At 42.7% G+C, this 23,185-nt stretch overlaps 1 protein-coding gene across 9 annotated transcripts in view; it reads right to left on the bottom strand.

Moving 5' to 3' along the window:
- The window catches only part of neo1a (neogenin 1a), a 160,193-nt gene that overhangs the window by 4,118 nt on the left and 132,890 nt on the right, over positions 1 to 23,185 (bottom strand). For 3 of the 9 annotated variants that reach the window (XM_019275835.2, XM_027280993.1, XM_019275837.2), the window contains exons 11-26: positions 21,442 to 21,580; positions 20,870 to 20,919; positions 18,166 to 18,310; positions 16,045 to 16,155; positions 15,762 to 15,956; positions 14,753 to 14,848; positions 10,430 to 10,662; positions 6,827 to 6,965; positions 5,089 to 5,196; positions 4,385 to 4,579; positions 3,308 to 3,340; positions 2,989 to 3,054; positions 2,623 to 2,761; positions 2,232 to 2,476; positions 1,545 to 1,637; positions 1,069 to 1,245 (exon numbers count right to left, since the gene is read on the bottom strand). In XM_019275835.2, coding sequence (XP_019131380.1) covers positions 1,069 to 1,245; positions 1,545 to 1,637; positions 2,232 to 2,476; positions 2,623 to 2,761; positions 2,989 to 3,054; positions 3,308 to 3,340; positions 4,385 to 4,579; positions 5,089 to 5,196; positions 6,827 to 6,965; positions 10,430 to 10,662; positions 14,753 to 14,848; positions 15,762 to 15,956; positions 16,045 to 16,155; positions 18,166 to 18,310; positions 20,870 to 20,919; positions 21,442 to 21,580 — 2,164 coding nt within the window. The remainder of the gene's footprint in view (positions 1 to 1,068; positions 1,246 to 1,544; positions 1,638 to 2,231; positions 2,477 to 2,622; positions 2,762 to 2,988; positions 3,055 to 3,307; positions 3,341 to 4,384; positions 4,580 to 5,088; positions 5,197 to 6,826; positions 6,966 to 10,429; positions 10,663 to 14,752; positions 14,849 to 15,761; positions 15,957 to 16,044; positions 16,156 to 18,165; positions 18,311 to 20,869; positions 20,920 to 21,441; positions 21,581 to 23,185) is intronic. The other 6 variants (XM_027280990.1, XM_010735732.3, XM_019275839.2 and 3 more) reach the window with 6 other exon arrangements.

The following is a 23,185-nucleotide window of genomic DNA, read 5'->3' as shown; positions in this document are numbered from 1 at the left end:
AACAGGTTTATTACACAAAAAAAGCTGAGACGACTAATACATAATTTATCAACAGATTCAATATTTTTTTTAAGTCATCCTTTAAACAGAAATATCAAAAATTCATTGGTTTCATCTCAAGCTTCTCAAAGGTGATTATTCAAGTTTTCTTAGTCCCCTCTAATTGTATTGAATTGAAGTATTATGACGGCATTTTTCAGCTATTTTGGACCAGTATAAAGATACCTAGATAGTAAAAATAATTTTTTGTTGGAGTCCAACAGTGCACACATACAGAATATATTCTGTCTTTTGGAGCCGAGCTTAGGAGAAATGATTATCACTGTTAGGCCGCATTCAGACAGGATCAGGAGCTGTGGTGATGAGGAGTGGAGCTGCTTGTCTATTTGTGTTCAACGTAGACTGTGGAGGTTTGACTGGTCTGATTGGCGGCCAGAGCGTGTTGTCTGGCAGCATTACTCTTAAAATGTTGGAGCCAGTTCAACTTCTCTGCTGCAGGTCACTGCGTTCTTTGATGCAGCCTGTACCGCCGCAGCCGAAATGGACTACCCCCACTGAAATTAATGGAACAACCACTAGAACCTGTTTGAATGCGGCCTAACTCTTTCCTCAGTCTACACTCATAGTACTTGCTATGTTATGACTTGTTACTCTGATCATACTGGGTCAATTGTTCCTCAAGTCCTTTCCCACTCTCCATCCCTTACATGTTTTTGATTTTCACTGACCGAAATATTGACAAATACCTATCAAATATTAAAATAGAAACCTTGCACTAAACCCATAAAACTAAAAACAAGTGAATTTAAACATTTTTGAAGCTGCAGCCAGCAAAATTTCAGCAAAGCTTTAAACCTTTGACATTTAAGTGAGCGAAAATAAATAATTTCAGTAGGCAGTCAGAGAAAAGTGGTTAGTAACACTTTGGAAAACTAAAATATGGACGTAGCAAGATGGCAGCTGCATGTGAATGAATGAACAAATGACAAATCAATGAATGAATATGACCAGGTCCAACTGCTCCAACTCTGTACTTCTCCTGCTGTCCAGCAGGTGGCATTGTCTCACCTGTAGAGTCCACCCTGTCTAAATGGGAAATGGGGGTGGCGCAGGCATGCGGGCGCGGGTGCGGGTGCCCGCTGCCCTGGTGGTAGAGGTAGCTGCGTGTTGGCGACACCAGGCTGCCCATGTGATAATGGTGGTGATGGTTATCAAGGGAATGGATGGGGTGAGCGCTAATCACAGCTGTGAATGGAAATGAGACATGGATACACAGATACACACAGATACACAAACAGGACGAGATGATTAACCAGCTGACCGGCGATGAAGGATGTGGAATCACACACACACACATGCTGTATTCTCTGTCTGTCACCAAATTCAGAAAAACAAACACTAAAAATCGACATTTTTGAAAGGATGAAAGCTTGAGATGTATTTGGAAAATGTTCATTTGAAGTCTTTGTGCTCCAACTACTTATAATCTATAAATTATGACAACTTCTACTCACTCACACACACTCATACACACACACACTTACGCTGAGGTGGCTGTGCGTCAAAAGGCATCATCATTTTAGGCCTCATCCCTCGTCGGCCTGCTAGTGTTGACATGCTGTCCTCTGATTCGTGGCCTAAAAGGTACGGTGGAAACCAGCCAATCAGAAAGAGCTGCTACTCTACTGTTTCTTTTTCTTTTTTTTGTGTGAGCGATCCATCTGTAGATCTCAGAATCCTCAATTAGTTTTTATATCACTGGGTTTTGGCTGCATTTCCAAACGTCACACTCAGCATTCTCCTGTTATGAACTAATTGCTGCGAGTGGATTTTGCTGCTGCTTGCAGAAAGTTGGTCGTATTGGCAGTGCGTGCGCTTGCAGCACTGCAACCATGACAAGTAAAATGGGCATAATGTATGAAAGGCATGAAATGTTTTGCATGATAATCACAGAAAAACCAAACAGCAAATACAAGTGTTGACTTGTGAGACAAAAACATCAAGTTCTCCGAAACTCATAATTCTGGAAACGAACCTGAGGGTATTAACATGTTTCCTGTCTAACTGTTTTCATAAGTAAAGCTTCCAAAATGTAGTTTCCTGTCTGCCAGCCAAACTCAAGAACTCAGTGTTATTATGCATGTAAGCTCAGGCAGTAAGGGTGATATTTCACTTTGATCTCTTTCCCATAAAATCGAATTTTAAGTCATCTCCCTTTGGGCTACACTGACCACGGTAGGAGTTGCGCCGCTGCTGCAGATGGGGGTTGCTGTCCATGCCGCTGTCAGCCGGTGTGATGTCCTGGGAGGTGCGGGGGATAGGCGTTTCGGTCATGACAGGGTTGGGGTCTGGCGACTTGTCCATGGGCTTGAGTTCCAGCCTCTCGTGATGAATCCAAAGATCAGGTGGCTTCAGGTCTTTGGAGTTTCCCTTGTATTTATGGGAGCCATTCGAGGACTTTGAGGCAGCGCGCTTTCTGCAAGGGGGAGAACATGGCAGCAACGGTCAAAGGCTGATCTTAACTATGCTGAGTACAATGGAGAAGGGACACAAGGAGGGAGCTGAACTGCAGATTTAATAAAAAAGGAGGCTGGAGAAAGAAAGTTTGGCTGAGCTTCTTACTTCTTCTGGTGCGACGTGGTGCGCCGTGTGCACAGGAAGGCACCCACCACCACCACGATGATGGTAAAGGCTCCCACGGAGATGATGATCACAATGACCAGGATGTGATTTTCACTGTTGCCTCCAACCCCTGATTTACCTCGAGAGGAGAACAACTGGATTAGATTGGATGCATTCATAAACACCTCTTTGTGGGTCACTAACAGTGAAACAAGCTGCAACTAACTACAGCACAAATGTGAACCCAAAACTGCGGAAAGTCCAACTCTAGGGACACGATCAGATCATGATTTAAGTCGCTGTAATGTCTGATTTATAGCACAATAGCAGGACTGTTAAAGAAGGTGGGTGGGAGGAAAATCTTACCAACTCCAGATCCAGGATCGGGTGGATTTGGGTTTCCTGGAGGCCCCGGCTTCGGTGGAATATTTGCTGTTTCAAAATGGAAAAAACATGTTCTACTGAAACTCTCCTAAAGTGTTTTTACGACCTCTTCTACGGTTACATTCACTTCTCTGTCAAACGTTCTTGAGACACATTATAACCTGAACATTTCTACAAGCACAAACAGACTTTTGCCAGTCATGCAGGCAGAGTTTTCAACAGCCCAGAAGATGGAAATCTTCAGAAAAAAGAGATACACGAGGCGCGGAGTCAGCAGTGAAAGATAAAAGGGGGAGTTTACCTTGGTCATTAGCCATTTTGTCAGAGGACTCAGCTTAACAGGCCAAAGGAGAGCAGGGAGGGAGAGACAATAAAAAGCAAAAAACAGGTTAGCTGAAAAGAGCGGCGAGGGAGACAAATAAAGCGAGAGAGGAGGAGGAGGAGAAGGAAAGGGCAAAACTAGAAGAATGAGAAATAGTGACAAACCAAACAGCAACAGTGTGCTACCAACACAGCCAAGCTGACATTAAAAGCACAGTGTTTAAATAAAACACACTGATTTTAAGATTTCCTTAAAAAGTCTTGTCAAAACATTCAGGTAAGAACAAAATAAGGTGAACACAGCACCTTCAAACTTTTTTGCTTTTAAATTAGAGTTGGGTGCAAATTTGCTGCCCAGACTTTGCAGTAATTCAGTCATCCCCAACCAATCAACAAGGCTTGGGAAACGTCTCTATCTCGGCTCTCAGGAGATTTTCTCACAGCAGCCTCATCAGAGGAGTTTATCTAAGTGTTAACTAGAAAACGTATTTAAGACAGGAGAACCAGCACACGTCCAGTTTGTTGAAGTTTTTCCTTGAGAGTGGCAGATTGTGAGACAATCATCAAAACGGGAGGTTTTGTGTGGTGCAATATTTTAACTATGCACATTATAACTCTTGTAACATGAGGACCTTCATTGTACAAGTGAAAGTCAAATATAAAAGCTGTGTTTATCGACTCTGTTGGACACTTGAGGGCAAATTAGCGGTTATCACTTAAGGGCAATTTCAGATAATCGTTAGCTCTGCAGCCCTCTCGTGTTGTGCAGCCTCTGAAAAACCTTTAAACACCTTTTAATCTGTTCCTCAAACTAGACTTCCTGCACTGCATTTCATTGCCTGCTAATGAAGCTGTGACGTCACAGCAAACGGTTGCAAAATTAGCATTCATTTGGAGTTGTTTGTGGCGACCAGACTAATGTAAATCCAATATTCATTCTCTCTCCTATTAGCTCTTTAGAAGTTCCACCAACTCCTGAAGAAAACACACGACTCTTGGAGGCGTACCACTCGTCTTTCATCGTGTTCCCATCCCGTGTCTCATTTTTCAAACTTACTCTTTGGAGTGCGGAAATACACGGCCTCAGACATGGGGCCCATTCCCTTTGAGTTTCGGGCCTGGATCTTGAAGTAGTAGGTGGTGTCCAGCGTCAGCTCCTGGATCTGGTGAGTGAGGCGGTTGCCCACCACTGGCTCGATGACCCAGTCGTGGACCTCGGCGTTTACGTCTGTGCTGTAGTAGATGATGTAACCTACAACAGGGAACGGCAGAAAGAAAAGTTCAGCCGTGTATCGTACGCTTGATTTTACTGATTTAAATCACTGCAACTCCTTTTGGTTAAAAGCCTGCAGTGCAGCGATCGGATGGAAGTGGAGGTTGTCCACAAAAGTCTGCCAATGAAATACATTTTTAATCAATTTGAGCTGATCAGTGCTCCACCTAAATGTGATTTTATTAGTCAGCGTTTAGTAAAGAGTTGCTACAAAGAGATCTAAGTTAAAGACAAGTCAGAAATCTGACTTGTTTGCAGTCCAGAAACAACAGCTTTTTTATTTTTCTGTCAGGAAGGCATACATCGGTTCAAGTTAAAGAAATCTGCTGATAAAGAAACACCAGAAAAACCTCTTCGAGAGACTTGTTAATCTACTGAATCTGGTTGATAGGACAGAAGCATAAAGAGCCTGTGGAAATCGAGATTTATCTGCGAGACCACAAAATGTGTAACACACACACACACACACAAGAGACTTTGAGACTCACCAGTGATCTTTCCATTGGCCTCAGAGGGAGGCTGCCAGTTGACAATTATGGTGCGAGGTTTGTTCTCTTTGCTCACCACAGTCACGTCCTTTGGAGAGGAGCTGGGAACTGCGGAGGGGGAGGGAGGACATTTGTTGTGCTGCTGAGTTTGGTGCGCTCACAAGTAACTCTGACTACAAAATACAAGTGTGTGTGTGTTTGTGCATGTGTAGTGTGTAGCTTAGCGTTTTATGTGTCTGTGTGACTTCTGAAGTGTGTATACATTTTTAGTGCTCTTACAGTCCTCTAAACGTGTCTATAGATGTGTGTGTGTATGTTTTATGACCTTGTAGATACAATCCACTTGCGCACTCACACATAAACCTCTGGCTGGGCAGAAATGAAAACTATTCTTTAATAATAGCAACAAAAAAGCTCCACTTTTAATAGATCTCGATTCAATAATGCATGTAAAGACGCCATTTTTGTTTTTAATGTCTTGCTTCATTATCAGGCAGCTTTTAGCGCAGCAGTTAAAGCTTACAGTGAAATATGGATGCTGCTTGCTGCTTTGCAGTTAGCAAATTTTAGTATCTTCACTATTAAGCCGACAGAATTTATGTTACAGAGTCTTACAGATACTCAGAGGATTGTATATTTTCAATAGAAAATGGTCTATATGTGCTGCTATGGGTGACAGTCCTATGAGTAATTTTAACAGATAGTGGATTTATGCGGCTTTGATCCAGCTGACTCAGGGGAGGCGGTAATAATTTACGATCATCCCTCAGATATTGTGCCAAGCAAAAGGCAACATGAAGTTGTGTCCCACCCAACTTTGACAGTAATTGAATAATGAAGCAAAAAGCAAATGGATTTTATTCTACAGGCGTGAACCCATTAAAGAGCCTGTGGCTCTATTTCTTTTCACCAGGCACCAGGCCGATGTCGAGGCCGAGGGCCTGCAAATCAAGAGAACAATGTAAACAAATAATTTGTTTTGACACAAAATGCTATTGATTTAAATGTTACTGTATTATTATTGTTTCATGATTATTCAGATTGTGTATTTTTCATAGAAGCAGGGTTAGTCCAACTTACAGCCCACCAGTCTAAATCTGTTCTCCACGTGACTTCCAACCCCACCAGGAGTGTTCCAGAAATGCTTACACACCAGATTTGGTTAACTTAGCTGAGATTTGGTCATTTTTTTATGTGTTTTTAAAAAAATGTGCTACACAGTTAAACTATTTCACTTTTGGCTTTTTTTATGATCGAAAGTTTGTGTTTTATTTTGAAAATCATCCAGATTCTTTATTCCGTTCCTGTGTCTGACGTCCGGCCAGCTCAAGCTGAGACCCGCTTCTGAAACAAACCTGGGCACTTCTGGTGGGGTTTAAAACATTGACTGCAACGGCTCTGGCGGCTGCAGTGCACACAGAACGCGTCGCATTCGTGCCCGAAGGAATTTAGCCTTAACGCTCAGCCAGCGGTGCTTAAATTATACTCCATAATAACCATATTTACAGTCGATTTTACTTGCAGTTAATGTGACATCTATTGATAAATACCTGTCTTATTATTTGGATTATACTATACTATGCAGTGACAGTTTGATTTCCCTCAGGTGTCTCCGCTCCTTCCCACTGAGCTGCAAAAATTGAAACATTACTCCCATCCAGCCAGGGGCTCGTTACACTCGACATGTTGTTGGTTTGTGTGTATCTGTATGTGTGTGTGTGTCTGTGTGTGCTCCTACTGGTCTCAAAGGTGGTGCCCTGTGCGGTCATGCTCCACGTGCTGGTGCGGCGGCCCTTGGTCACCATGACGGAGAACTCGTACAGCGTGTTGGGCTTCAAACCCGTCACCATGTGGCTGAGGTTGGTGGCGTTGGCCATCTGTGGAGAGACACGAGACACAAGGATTCAGCTTGTTTGATGGCAGATTACATTCACTGAACACTGATGAGGTCCAAAGTATTTCGTCAGCATCATTTTAAACATATACTATATATTTTTTGTACAATCGATTAGTGTGTTGATTATTTGTTTTGTCTATAAAATGGCAGAAAAATGTGGAAAATACCCCTCACTATGCCTCGTTTTCTCTGACTAACACTCGAAAAACAAAACAAGTCAACTATCAGATAAGAAAAGACAGCCACTCCTTGAAAAATGTCATTTTTCTCATCTCGTCTGAGTGTTGTGCAGAGTCCAGGAAACATTTACACGCACCGACCACTGAGTGGAACCAGAAGCGTTTACATTTTGGAGATGCTCGATCACGTCTGGTGCCACACGAAGACAAGCTGCATCATGAAAACCACAACGGTTACGTGAAATGCGACATGGATGCATTTCAAATATAAAAATATTGACTGATGTAACCATTTGTGTCAGTGCTGGCCTGAGTCAGCAGGAGAGAGAGAGAGAGAGAAGGCACAGCTTTTAGCTTCCTAGGGGTCGTGGCAGCAGCAGGTCAGGCTTGCCAGGCCTATCTATAACGTTGCGTGCTCTGACAAAAGTGCAGTTCTCCGGTGGGGGCTGTCAAACAGAGGGCAGTGTGATAGGAAAAGAACACACTCTGTCCTTTAGAAACACGCTGCCAGTTTGAGAGCAGTCGTCTCTTCAATAATGTACAAGCCTGTCCGGCTAGACTCGCTTTAAGAGAAACAAGGACATGAAGAGGAGCGGCGTTTAAAAGGTGAGGGCATCACTGCTCTCTGATACAGCTATATTTGCATGTATAAAAAGGGTGTACTAGATTTTCAGAGTCCACACAGCAGAAAGGACCTCTCTAATAGACTTGTTAATATATTGAATTTGGTTAATAGGACAGAAACATAATGAGCCTGTGGAACTCTTTAATTACCGCCACAGTGTGAGAATGAAACCAATTTGAGCATCCACTCATGGCAGCAAGAGTGTGTGTGTGTGTGTGTGTGTGTGTTCTGAGTTGACTGTATGGCGAATGTACTGTCAGATCTACACCATCTTTTTCTAGTTCTCAGTTTGTCTTGTCCTTGTTGAATAATTTATCAGTAAACGTAGGCCTTTATCTGAGCTCTGCTGGGTCACAGGTTTGCACACATGCATACAACCATGAACACGCACACACACACACACACGCACACGCACACACACAGACTGTGATCCAGTGTTCAGAGATAAGTAATCATCATAATTGAGCTGCAGGCCAAGAATCAGAAGATGAATCTCAAACACTTTGTTTCAGTTTCGGCTCAGTACAAATATTTTAACACCATCTAATACATTAGGGCCATGCACATGACTCACTCTGTATGCACTGCAGGACATTGAAGCCATAAAAATCAGTGTAATACCGCAGGGCTGAATATATCAACACGTTTCTTGAAGAAATTAATCGACTGCTAATCAGTTTGATTGTTTAAGCAAAAATGTGGGACGTGTACAGATCTGAGCTGTGTAATTTACATTATTCTATGACATTTTATGGACTAAATTATTAATCGATAAATGAAAAATAGCGATATTAAAGTTAAAGTCAGAGTAAAGTTATGGCCATCATTTTCTCTGCAGCAACCATTTAAAGTATGTACATTCAGCCAGTATCTCTCTATATAGCAGTTTTCGTCTGTAGTGTCGGGGTCCGCCATCCCCCATTACTAGATTTAAAATGCCTTAGCATGTGGGATTCAAGAAGACGTGTGCATGTGTGTACTGGCAAGAACACATGGAGCCTTTTATTGTGAAAGAGCCACAGGAAATAGTGCGACGTGTCTAGAAAACAAGAATTCTTTGGACAGCAGATTGGTTTTAAATATATCAGGGAGTCGTGGAACTTTAATGTGAAAACTATGTGCGTCTGGACTGGAAACTACCTGCACAGTATGCAGCATGAAATCAGGTCGCGGTTGCTCATGGCATGACTGACTTCTTAATTGAAACAACATGAGTTTGTTTGGTTGCACTGTAAACAGATACTCCAGCTGCTCTTCTGTTGTAGGCGTTTTGTGTGTTTTGTGGCATTTGTTTTGCCTTTATTGCAGAGTCTGGAGTGAAGAGATGGAGAGAGGCGGATGCCATGCAACACACTGTAACCATTTAAATACTAAGACACTGCAACGAGTGTTTGCTTTGTTATTAAACCGCTCTGGCTGTTGCCATTGTTACTTTGGATGTTACCAAACCTATAAGGATTATAACTTTAATCTATAATGAAAATAATCCTCAGTTGCAGACGTAGTGTTGTGCAGTCATTAAAAAGAAGCTTGATTAAACCTCTATATCTATGGATGCAGACAGCAATGAGCTGAGGCAGCCACTGAGTTTTGCAGTCAGACAACATTTAACAGGAATGCAGAGCAATTTTATTCATCTATAACCTCATGATCAACCATAGACAGGATAAAGAATATACATCGTATCACCACAGGTTCAAGTTGACAGTCCTGCTGCCTCCACCACCTCCTGGCTAATCTAAAAATGGGCAAAGACGTGAAATTTTGGAGCTAAGGTGGGCCGAATGATGCCTGGGTGCTCAAACATGCCATCTGTAACAGCACCCAGCTGTCAAACAAAGCGGCCACGCTCTTAATTCTGCATAACTATGAGCTTTAATATAATTTGAACAGGTAAGTTCTGTACAAATTCACCCTCAGTACAGTTGACATGAACAGCAAAATCTGCTATAGAGACCAAAACTGCTTTTGTACCAGGCTGTAAACATGTTTATTTCTGCTGTGAAGTTGGACATTTTAACATGGGGGCTTTATGGAGACTGGCTCAAGTGGACGTTTGAGGAACTGCAGTTCTTGGCACTTCCACATAGGCTATGAGCCTATGTTTATTATTAAAAGTATTATTGAAAACCAGCTGATGTTTTGTGGACTTGTCCTTGAATGATTTCTTTCCTAACCTAAAACTATGTTTTAAGTGTTTAAGTTTAAGTGCAGAGTGACTACTTCTCTCTGTGGTGCTTCGATTGTGGCTGAAAACAGATTATTGCTCGGTTACATATATCAGCATTATGCTGCCACGGTGCTTGGGATCTGCCGTGGGAGTGCTTTATTATAAATGAAGGAACACACAAGGTCCCTTTGCACCGGAGTACACAAAAAAAACCTCTATCAAACGAAGGCGTATCACCAAAGTTTGATCAGACTGAAATGATCTGAGTTGTACATAACTGAATTACACCAAGTTGTAAACAAGTTACTTGAGCTTAAAAGTGCTGAGCTAAACCAGAAAAAGAAGAAATTCTTGGAGGAATCATCCTCAATTAAATTAAATAAGTAGTGAGAACGAGGCCTTTCGAACACAAACATTTCAAGAACTTCCTGAATTGAACAAAAACACACAATCATTCTCAATTCTCTTACCTTTACTTTAGTGTTGGCAGGGATGTTGGTCTTCCAGCGCACCGTGTAGAAGCGGTTATCCGTGATCTTTTGGTTCTTGGGCAAGGAGTTGTCAGCCCAGGTCACCTTGATGGTGTCGTGGCTCAGCACGGAGGCCTGAACACCCACGGGTGGCATCATGGGAGAGGGGTCTGGTACTGGGGTGTATGGAGCAGGGAAGAGTTCGTAGAGGTCAACATCGGGGTCTATGGGATCTGCACACCAGGCAGAAAACCCGCATGCATGCGCGCACGCACAAATGACCAAAATTAAAACATAAAGAGAAGCGTGGTGTGGTGGATCAGACAAGTGGAGTCAGATACAGGATGCAGGGAGGAACGAACAGCGGAAAATAAGGTTAATGAGTTAAAATGAAGGACGACGACGAAGGAGGAAGGAAAAAAAAAAAGATAACGTAAGTGCAACAAAGATGGGATTGGGAAGGGTGAAGAGAAAGAGAGAGAAGATTCTATTAGAAAAACAGACACTGACCTCTAAAATACGACAGACTCAGATGCTATAAAGAAGCTAATGTACAGTAGGCGGTGTTCTACCAATAGTTACTGTTGCACTACAGAGAGAGACAGAGGAAGAGATCTATTCATAAGAAAAGATTACAGTAAATGGAGTGCAAGCAAATCCTACAGCTAACTTCAAACTAGCACATTGCAGCGTCGACCCATTCTTTTCAGAGAGAGACAAGGTGACATGTTTACATCGTGGAGCTTAACACTTTAATGCAGAGCTGATAAACAGAAGGACACTGGAACCTTTCTCAAATGTCGACAAGAAGGTGCATTACGTCCTTGAGAACTGTAGAAAGAATACAGAGGCTTTAAGACGTGGAGCCTGCAGGCAGAGAAGAGGGTCACAGACAAGTGATGACTTTGGTTGGGTGTGTGTATGTTAAAGAGTACTCTGTTAAAGCTCTCCCACAGTCTCTAAGCGCTTAAATCAATACCAGGTAATGACTGACAAGCTTCACTACTGTTGTGAGAGCACGTACACACTCATGCAGACTCTTTTCTCTGCTTGTTGTGTCATGTGTGCGTCTGTGTCGCAGGTTTTAAAATCAGCACAATGTGGCATGATGGCGTTCAGCTTTACCAATATCAATATTCTCTTTCTGAACTATTGCCTTTTAAATCTTAGATTTTACATCAAATCTGATCTTTCTCTCGAGTCATCTGGCTGACTATTGTTGTGTGTGAAGTTTCTTTTCATCTGGGAGTAACACAGGGTCAGTGACTTGACAATATCAAGTCACAGGGATATTGTTAAGTGACTGACTTCTCTCCTTGAGACACAGAGCGGCCGCCATTCTCATCATTGCTATGGCAACCGTAGTCAGAGGATAGGACTGTCTCGCTCGACACAACAGATACATCACATATAGATGCCTCTACAGAGTCAGACAGCGACGTTTAGCCACTAAAAGGATAAAGTGTTTGCAGATTAATGATCATTTAGGGACGTAAAGTGGATGTGGCACTATATTTTGGGGACATACAGACGAGCTAGAGGGGATGGCTTCTTCAGAATCGAGGCGACATCGTGTCGTGATGTGTATTGATAAATCCTCCATCCTCTGCCAGGCTTCGATAAACCTTTCAGCATAAGACACTCCTGTGCACGTTCTCTCCTCTGATTGAGCTGTTCATTGATGAACAGTCTTCTCCACAACAACTGTTGCTAAATAATGGGACATCGACATTACCTGCAAATGCTACAACGGACTAGTGAAGGGAAAACTACCTCAGTAGATGTAGAGAATCTTTGACGGCTGACGAATCTTTGGTGATATCGACCTTTTAAACGCTTGAGTAAGATAAATATATTCAGTATCTTGTTTAATTATCTGTTTATGCGGGAGTGAGTGTGTATATGTGCTTCCACGAGGAACACTTGAGTGTGTTTGTGTGTAAGATGCCTGCCCATTACACCCCATAAAGCCCGACGAGTATGTGTGCGTGTCGATGAAAGGGAAAGAGGAGCTCAGACAAGCAGCTCGTGGCCAGCACACCGACGGATAAACACTTCAAGATGGCCTTTTGGTCACTAGATTCTCTGTCCTCGGTTTAGTTGAGATGGGAGAAAAAAAGCTTTGGTCAGTCACCCGCGATGACATTCCTCCTCGACCACTTGTTGGTCCTCTCCTCTCTTGCCTCGCTCCATTTCACACTTCTTTGTGCAGAGCTGCCCTCATTATATTCCCAAGACTGAGTCAGAGTGTGTGTGCGTGTTTGTGCGCATGATGAAGATCCGAGCATTCATGTGGTTGTGGAGAGGCGCTGAGGTTTTTTTGGAGTGGCATGCAAGCTGTGTTTCTTTGCCCAGCTTGGAAGAATAGTCTCGAGTGTTAGCAGAATACACTGAAGGACAGAAGACGACATGCCCTTGTAACACTGTGGTGCAAGCCCTCATTTCCTGCTTTTCAGTTAAGACGTCATCATCGTTAGGACATATTGAACGTAGCGCTTTCTCCTGGCTGAGTTCACCAAGTTTCTCCTCCAGTTTCTTTTCCAGAAGTGAAACTACTATGTAGGTCAGCTCAGTCTTTTTAATCCCGACTTGAACAAACTGGCAGGAACGGAACGCGCCCCGGAGGATTCAGCAGCAGACGCTTGGTGGTGGGCTTTGGTTCTGCTTTAACAGGAAACGTTTGGATTTGACGAAGGGTTGCCAAAGCCACCACAGGGGGTCTCACAGTGTGTGCAGCGCTGTGTGTGTGTGAGAGAGAGAGGATGTGAAGAAGCTGGAGCTTCACAGAGAGAAGTGTACAGTATGACAGCGCGTGGGGTTGTGCACGCACTTTCGACTGCCACCACCCTCCCCTCGAAGCGCGTTGACGTGACTCATGTCATCCAGCCTCCCACCCCTCTTGAGCTCAGCGGTGGCGGAGACAAATGGGAGTGATCAAGGCTGAGCGGGGAGGTGGGTGACTGGATGAGAGAGGAGGCGGGTGTAGCTCACATTCTGGGACACCCCAGGGAGCATGGGCTGGTTGTCTTCTGACACTGTCACATGAACTGTGTGAACCGAGCTAACATGCAGTCTTACTGGCAGCGTTTGGCACTTTGAGATCATTTGTCAGGCATTAAGGCTCGACTTCTACTTCTAATTGTTAACCGTGTTGTGATCTGAGACTTCAACGAATTACGGATCGTCTGGCTGACAGTCAAACTGGATTCTTAGTCTGGTGCCACAACGTTAAATATAACTGCATCACACGTGACAGAGTGCAGTCTTTATGATGCTGCATTTTTAAGGCTACATCTGTCTTACATAACATAAACAAAAAAGTGTTGCGGAAGAATTTTTTGGGCTTTTCAAGCTTCATTTGACAGAGATAGCTGAAGTGTGACAGGAAAACAGGGATTAAGAGAGCGAAACGAGGTTGGAATCGAATCCTGGGCCACCGCAACAAGGACTGAGCCTTTGTACACGGGGCGCACACTCTACCAACTGAGCCAACAGGCGCCCTGTTGCGGGAGAATTGCGATCAAGCTCTGTAACGAGACGGACGCTTTACGCCTGGAAAACAAAGTTGTGACGCTGTTTCTAAATTACTTCAAACATACAGCATCATTGGCATTTCTGGTATATACATTTCTTCTTACGTATTGACTGATATTTCTGATAATAACTGATCGATAACGTCTGCATGCGTTGGGAAAATAATGTTTAGACCTTAAGAGGGTTAAACTGTTGCCTCATACTAATAAAGCTGTGGATCATACTCTTCCTTTACTATACTGCACCTGGGATAAATGTAGGTTATTAGATGAGCACAAAAACGACCCACTTATCTCAGAAGATAAGATTCGGAGGGTTTTAAACGTTTGATTAAAAAGAGACTCACGTATCCTGGGGGCCATTAGGAAAAGAGTTAATTAGAGCAGAGACACCCAATGACCAGTTGTCTCCTTGGTAATTTGGAGTCCAGACACATTCTGCTTGATAATGATCTCAGGTTAGAGAGAGCGAAGATAAATGTCACTCGTCGTCTTCTTTTTTGGCTGCGTGACTACACCAATACAGTGCGAGTATATCCCACACAGCCTGTAGGATTTAGCGGCACTGATGGGTGTAGTTGCTGATTGCAACCCCTGCGCTTTACCTTCCTTTCAAAGCGGGTGGGAGAAACCACAGCGGCTCTCTCTTGCATTCTTACACCCTTAAGCTAAGCTAACCCTCACACACCGGACCTTTAATTGGATTCCTACCACAGGCGAACAAGCCCGTCTATTAAATTCATGTTCTTGATCCGGGTAAACGCGGAGCAGATTTCTGTGTCGTTCATACCTGACTGTGGTCTGGTGATGGCGCTCTCGTACACAGGAATCCCCTCGCCCACGTTGTTATAGGCCTTCAGTGTGATCACATAGTGTGAGCTGGCGTCTGAGAGAGAGAGAGAGAGAGAGAGAGAGAGAGAGAGAGAGAGACACAAGTGAAGCAGAGACACGACGAGTAAATTTATGCAGCCATCTAATCAAGCCAAAACTCTCGAGACTCTCCACTGAAATTGCGATATTAGCCAGAATGAGTATTTGAATACAATCATTCCTCTTGCTATGATTGTAATGAAGGCTTCAATTATGCATATATGGATATTTAGAAACAATTCCTCCCCCTAAACCTCTCATTTTAACTCATAATCCACTTCTAGACCCCATCCTGAGGGTTTGATTGTTGTAGTATTATTGATGGCAATTAATTATGCCATTAATAAAAACCACCAGCAGAGTATGACTTATGTAATGGATACAGTGGGACCCCCCCCCCAAATAAAGGGTATTTTCCTTTGGAACAGAGCAAAATTTCTGCTCATTAATGAAATAAAAGAGATTATAACAACTGTGTTTATGAGTTTCATTAAGAAAATCTAACTCCTGCTAAATTATAATGTTAATCTAGGCAAAAATGTGTGTTATTTTCTCAAAGGTTGGACCGATCCGATGCAGAAAATACACATTTTAGTGACGTAGAACTTTGTTTCATTTTGCTTTAATGACGGCAAGAATTTAAAATCAATCTGACAATTTCTTAATTAATGTGTGAACCCCACCCACCCATGTAGGCTAATCTGTGTAATTAGTTGTTTGGGAAAGTGTTGGAGAAGACTCATTAATTCTCTTTCTTAATATCTTCATATTGTCTGTGTGTGTGCTCATTAAAAAATGTCACATCTATATTTTTAAGTTGGATGATCTTCAACGTTGACATTTTGGGTAATTCATCAAAATCAGACTCGAGGTTGCAGAATCAAACAGAAAAAAACGAATAAACAAGATGCAGAATGATTTGTTCTTACCGAGGTTCTCGATGGTGTAGTAGCGCTGCTTGTAGTCCACTTTGATGGTCTGAGCGTGGGGACTGCCAATGCCGTAGCCGATGGTGTAACCACGCACCACAATGTCCTGGTTCTCCGGCGGCGTCCAGCTCACCACGATGCTGTTGACGAGCGGCCGGACGTGGAGGGAGCTGGGCTGGTCTGGTACTCGAGATTCTGGGGTGGGAAAAAACGTCTTCAGTTCCAGAGAAACAGCCAACTGACTGGTTCTGGTTTAAGTCTGTAAATTGAGGTGTGTTTTTACCATCCAGGTCACTCTCAAACGTCTCTGATGTGGTCCACTCGGTGGCCGGGCCGGTGCCGTTCACAGTCATGGCCGAGACCCGGAAAGCGTACTCCGTCCCTCGCTCCAGACCTGAAGAGGCAACACGAAACAGTTCAGATTCAAAGCACGATAATTTAAACTCAGCTGAATCTCAAGCAGCAATAAAACTTTATAAAACCTGGTTTTATTTAATAATTTAATGGTTCTCTCAGCTCGGCTGGTCAAATGGGGTTTCAAGTTGCAGACATAATAAATATTTTGAAAGCACAAATATCTTAAAGAGATGCCCGATACTTCTCAGCACAATTTAAGTAAAAAATCTATAGGCCTGCCTCGGGAAGGATCGAGTAAAGGTTTCTGTGGTGCAATTAACTTTCTTTTCCACTCGATATCATGGAAGTGATTGAGATTTATTCTGCACCTTTGATTATTACGTTTTTGCTCGGTAGAGATCGGTTCGCCTTTAAGAAGTGTTAAAAAAGAAAAAGTGTGTAATAGCAGCTAGCACAAAAATATTCAAAATAAATAAAACACTAAAGGGACGAGAAAACTTTTTGCAGTCTGGATTTGGTTCATACTTTAAAAGCCATGTCTCCTTCAGAAAGAGCCGATTCACTGCTGGGTGCTGACTTTGGTATTCAGAAAAAAGGCGACCGCCCGCTGACAAACGATGTGTTGCTGGATTAATTTGCTGTAAAATTTTTCATCATCGTCGCATTGTCCCATTTGCACACTACATGCTAATCCTTTAGTCTTTTCTCTCTCTCTGCCCACTATTCTGGGCCACCCTTGGGGGGGCGGCGGCTTCTGAAGACTGCCTAACTATCCGTGCCTCCGGGGCTACAACATCTCCTTCTAAACGCGTCTGAACCAACAAACACCCTCTCTGTTTCACCCCCCAGAATGTTCTCAAAAATCAACTTTTAAGTGTATATTCTCTTTGATGCACCGCACAGCATGAGGCCGGGCCACTTGAAAGTTGCTGAGACAACATCTAATATTAATCACCATTGCTGTGTGTCTCTAGTGATAGTGTGCATATTTTTGGTAGCTGCGGGCAATGTTGGAGTTACAGTTAGGCATGTAACTCCATGGCAAAATATTTAGATTTAAATTCACGTGTTGGCTAAATAAAACAGACCAACCTTAAACAACAACTTAAGTTTTTAGATCTTAAATATTGCAGCATGTCATCTCTGACAAGATCCATCCAGCAGAGATAAAATAGATAAAAGTTTTAATGTATGACTCATCTGAAGCATCAAAAAGGAACAGCAGTACCTATAAAAAAAAGTTTCTGGAGCCAGCATTTTAAAAATCATATTCATCAATCAATATCAAAGTCTATCAGAGAAGAGTGGCAGACAGGACTGTAGTGGACAAAGCTGTGTTTAGAGCAAAGGTCGCTCACAGTGCTATCACCATTTCGATGGCCCTGTTCACACTTATCCAAGTGGACAGCTCGAAAAAGTGTGAACATATTTGAGGACACAGTGAGGTCACAGTCACTCAGGCTTGGAGAATGTCAGCGATGCATTAGAGTTGTAGTGTAAATGTCCCCAACACGACTAAGAACGCCTGTAAATATTTCACGATGCTTAAACTCAGTGTTGGTTTAAAACCCCTTTTTTTCCTCTGCACTGTCACTTTGCATCTATCTGTCCAGCAAACAGTGACAATATTCATTTTCTGCAGCTCTCAGCTGAATATTTTATGAATGTCTTCTTGTTTAGCAGCAATCAAAGTATCATTATCACAGGGAGTTTACCCAAAGATAACAAAGTAGCGAAGTGATTTCATTGCCTGGTGTGAACTGTAGGAGCGAGACACAAACTGGATGTAAATCTACAGCTCGTCTTCACACCTTACACAAGCATGTACGGTACTGAAGGCGGCACATTCGCACCCGGTTGGAGGATCATTTGGAAGTCTTAGACACCACAAAAGGAAGGCAACAAAGCTGCAAAAAGCTACACACACAAAATCTCTGCCATAAAATTAGTCATGGAATACATCCGAGACTCGTGATACAGCAGGTAGACTCTTATTCATGACATTGGCTCTTATAGTTGAGCAAACTGCTGTGTCGGCGCATATTACCATCAATGAGCTTGAAAAGCTGGGTGCCTCCGGTGGTCTCAGCTGCCTCGCTCCTGCGGGATCCTTTCCGGTAGCGGATCTTGTAGCCGGTAATCTCTCCGTTCTGGCCGCTAAGGGGCGGGGGCTGCCACCGCAGCATGATGCTCTGATGACGAGAGATGAAACACAAACTTTTATCTTCAACGCATGTGGGACCATCTGCTTTCTTTGAAGCCCTCAGTTGTGACGGTGACCTCACGATTTAGCAGGTAGCATCAGCCCTTCCCACACATCTTTAGCAGAGGTGTTCATGTTCTGTTCAACACAGAAACACCACCTTCCTGATAGCACACACACACACACACACACAGCAAACAAGCACCCCTGTGCTGGGGATGACGCAGTGCAGATCGATGCATCAGGAAGAAATAAACACATGAATAATAGAAGGAGGCGCCCTGATGAGTGAGGTGTGCACGCGTGGGTGTGTGTGGTCTGAGTTTGAAGAGATGAATGCAGGAATTTTTTGGCTGGCGGGGCCTCCACGCCTCACTGTTGTGGAGATTGCATGCATCAGACTTTCTCCTGTGTGTGTGTGTGTTTAAAGAGATAGGTGGGGGGTAAGCTCAGCGTGGGAGAGGAGTTAATTAACGCTTCTCTACTGTCACACTGATGCACAGAAGCCTGAATACATGTAGAGGGCACACACACACACACATACACACACACACACAGGAGAAACGCACCCCCCCTGACGAGTCGAGGGAATTGCACAAATTAAATTTGTGTTAAGTGTGTTTAATTATTACATTTTTCTTATTATACACTATCGGTCCTGACTTGTTATGTGTATCGCTTTTCTTCCTCATCGTTAAAACCTGTTTAATTGACTTTTTTCGGGGGTAAAAAAGAATCACAGGGGGAAGGTGCCAAACGGAAAAAGATAAAAATAAGATCATGGATGATTTCCAGGTAGCCCTGCAGGTAAATAGATATGAGCTTCTGCTTGACAAGGCCCAAAGAGGAGACTGAACATGAAGCGCATGTTAATTAGTTTCCATTTGGTCGGGCATATCAGACGGCTAATTGCATAAATGGCTTGTATGTATACACTTATTGACTTAATGACTGTTTACATTCAGGATTAAACACACCGGCAACAAAGGAAATAAATGAAGGCGACTAATTTCAATGATGTTTCAGGATAAAAGATGCCAGATGTTTGTTTCACAGTTTTAAATTGGCTTGTCTGGGGGTCTTAATTGTGAAGGGACAGCTGGATGAGCACTATCCATTAAAAACAAACAAACAACTCTGCTACAATTTTCTGTCCTTTTTTTTCCTCTGAGCGTCTCCTCTTCATTTCGCTCTTAACATTACTACGAGAGTGTGTTCTCTCCGCAAATCTCAGCTGAGTATCCCCACAGCATGGGTGGCCAGTTCTCATTCAAGCTGGGAGTGTGCGATAGGATTGTCTACCAGTTTTTTTTTTTTTTTCTTTTTGGCTTTGACAGTTCTCTCTCACTCTCGGCTCTCCATCAACCAGCAAAAGGGGGCTTAAAGCTCTGGCTTGAGTTCACTTTTGTAGTCGATGCACACACCCTGAGGTTTTTCCGTGTCTTCTTCTCTTTGCTGCTCTGCTGTTTGTCTCAAGTGTCATGAGTGAGAAACATCTTTTATCAAATTTAATCCATTAACCCGGGTGGGAATATACAATAAACGGGCCTACAGCTCTCTGTTTGAAGTTCAAATGGCTAAACAGACCGCCGGTTTCCTGTTTTAATCAGCCTGCAGCCACCTCAGCAGCCTTATCTAATGAAGAATGTCATGCAACATCTACAGTATGTTTCACTGTAATAAATCTGATTCGACGGTGGAACCTGAAAAGAGAGTGAGACACCAGGAGTTGTCGCCTCATCTGTGAGAGATTTGATTCAGTTATCTCCGACCCAAAGAGGAAATCAGTCACGATTTCACTTTCAAACACTTAAAATCTATCGTGTGTGTATTCCATTTATCCTGTTAACAGGATGCAATGGCTGTTAGGAGGGTAGCTTTGCACATAGCATCACAACAAGCACTGATTCGACCTTTTAAACTTTAAAAAAACATCAGGGCATCTTGTTAACTCGGCTAATTTGGTTAAAAAGTAAACATGTTCTTACATTTGTACGTGTAATCTGTCAATTCTTTGACTTGAAAATCACCAAATCAATCCGTCCACGGCTACTTATCTTACCTTTCTATGCATTATTTTTAGTGTGTCTATATCTTGCAGGCTAATATTTCTTCGTACCCATTTATATCTGAGCCGCAGGCTTCTTGGCCAGATACTTTACAGATGGAGAGTGATACGGTGGGGTAAAACCCTCCGACAGGCAGAGTCTCCTGCCGATGGAGAGGATCGATGAGGGTTCACGCACCCTCTTAACCAGCTGGGGCTACAGGCCTCTGACGCAGATAATCACACCGAGAAACAACGGTGTTCTGGACTGCAGGCCACATTATTCAAACCGCTTCTGACAAGCATGCACTTTCCATATAGAGCAGGTCAAGGCTGTATTCTTTATATTATTATTTACATAGATTCAATTCCCTCCTTGAACAAGCACTCTGTGACAGTGGCAAAGAAAAACTTCCTTTTAACAAGCAGAAAACATCACACCCAACACTCAGTCCTCAACAGCAACATTTCTACCAAGTTACAGATCCGGTCCAGTCTTACCTTTGAGTTCTGGACCTCCAGAGTGAGGTTTTGAGGAGGAGCGCTTGGTACTGTGAAGAAAAGAAAACAGACCATTTCATTTCTTCAGTGTAAAACAAAAACACAAACAGAAATATAATTGGCAACTATTGATTAACAAGCAACAGTGTCAAGTTCAAGTGAATCTGCTGCTGTTAATTGGCTTATGTGATGCTAAGCCAAATATTTTAGGTTTCGGAGAGTCATCACTGTTTATCCGATTAGATAGATAGATAAACACTTTGTTGATCCAGAGCAAAATTCAGGCGTCCAGTAGCAGCATGAGACACAGTAGACATACATTAATACTGTAGATGACTCTACATTACATCCATCCAAGATTTTAAACACATACTGCGATGTTAACATGAATGTGGGAACGTCATAAAGTAAAACAGATCAGTCTTTAACAATGATACGGTAAACAACCAACAAAAAAGGATCCATGTTGTGTTCTAGTGAAATAAAGGTCAGCAGGATAGTGTTATCTGTATTCATGAACCACTGAACTAAACAATAGTGTCGGTAGATCTTAACTTCATCAACCAACTGACCGTCAGACAGAGTGCGGACTACGACGTCCTCGGTAGAGACGCCTGGGCCGTGCTTGTTGTTAGCCACCACGCGGAAACTGTACTCTGTGTTCTTCTTCAGCCCCGTCATGGTGAACGCCTGGCTGTCTACGTCGACGTCCTGAAAGAGACGGAGAGAGAAAAAGATTGAGATGTCACTTTCTTTTAAATCTAAACAGACTTGTGGGAATACAAATATTACAATCTTCAGTGTCTAAAACAAAATATATCTTCTTTTCATTTTCTGGACTGGATGTGCTCTGACAATTCGGCAGAGTGTAAAGATGAGATGAAAATATACCAAATAATGTAATATGTATGAAAGAGGAGTGTTTCATTTCTGCAGTGTTTCGCTGACAGCATGCCGACACACGCAGAAAGACTCGTGTTTTTTAGCATGTAATTTTAACATTCAAGCCTGATTTGTGCTCAAACTTGCTGTAAATATGACACATTTACCACCCGACAGCAATCTCTCAAACACGGCAAAGCTCCAAAATGTGATGCCTGCTTTCATCATTTCATCACACTAACGCGTCTATTTGTAATTCCGTGTAAAACCGTCGTCTTCCGCTGAGACACACAAATTATGCTTTTCTGTGATTACCGCTTTTTTGCTTTACAAATTGGGTCGCGCTGGCACATGCTCAATTACTTTAAGACGATTTGCATTCAGCTCTTTGCCTGTGCCGTTTTCAGCACAAAGCAGAAGACTTCGCAGGAAATCTAATCTTGCTTCCAGACTGGTCCGATCGCAACCTCCGAACTTGGGTCAGATGGTCGCCTGTCACCACGTCACCCCCGAAGACGCACCATACGTTGGCCAGCATCGTGTCTTCTGTCCTCTTTCCTTCACCTCTTCTCTCTTCCTTCCCATCCATCTCTTAATCTCTCGCCTTTTTCACCTCATCTCTGGCTCTCTTCTCCGGGGAGCTGAGGCATCATTACTCAGTGCGCCGGCTGACGTTTCATCCATTATCATATTAAAGGCTTTTTAATGCCTCACTGGCTTGGGCACTGCTACTGCCGGGGCTGACTCAATATCTAACCAGCTAGATTCAACTCTTGTGACAGAGTTAGACCTGCAGAGGAGAACTGGATGAATCGTATCTGCCTGCTTTTTGCACAATATGTGTTTTTCTGTGAGACATGCAATTAAGAGTGCGGCCAAAAAGAAGTACTTTTTTTTGGCGAACGATTATAAACTCCTTAGCTCATCACAATTTATATTAGACTATGTAATCATATTCTTTTGACTGGATCTAATGAAGCCTGGAAAATCAAGGATGAGCTACTACTTATCCTCTTACAAGGCAAAGGGTGAATACTTCTAGTAGTGGAATAATTTAAAGTGAATTAATCATCAATAAAATGAAGGCAAAACACAAACGGAGACATTTACATACTTGATTTCTCAATATTTAATTTCCGAATAATTATTATTTCATCCAGCTCAATGACTTTTTAGGTCAAGCTTTTGATTTTTGTGTTTTAAATCCGTTCTTCTGTGTAAACTTAATTTTAAAAAGGTCCAGTGTGTCAGATTTAGTCCCACCTCGCAATGAAATTGCAGCTCTAGACTCAGTGTTTGATTTGTCTGTTTTCTGAAGATACAAAAGTCTTATTTTAAAAGGTAACAAAAACACAAGGATTCTTATTCTCAGGTGATTATACACAAATGAAAACATAGTTATGAATATTTGACTTAATTCCTGTCAGTAGATCA

The sequence above is a fragment of the Larimichthys crocea genome, chromosome VIII (assembly GCF_000972845.2).
Source record: "Larimichthys crocea isolate SSNF chromosome VIII, L_crocea_2.0, whole genome shotgun sequence".
In the NCBI taxonomy this organism is placed as follows: Eukaryota; Metazoa; Chordata; class Actinopteri; family Sciaenidae; genus Larimichthys; species Larimichthys crocea.
Note: the sequence above shows the minus strand (reverse complement) of the source record. Positions and strands in the feature narration are given on the sequence as shown.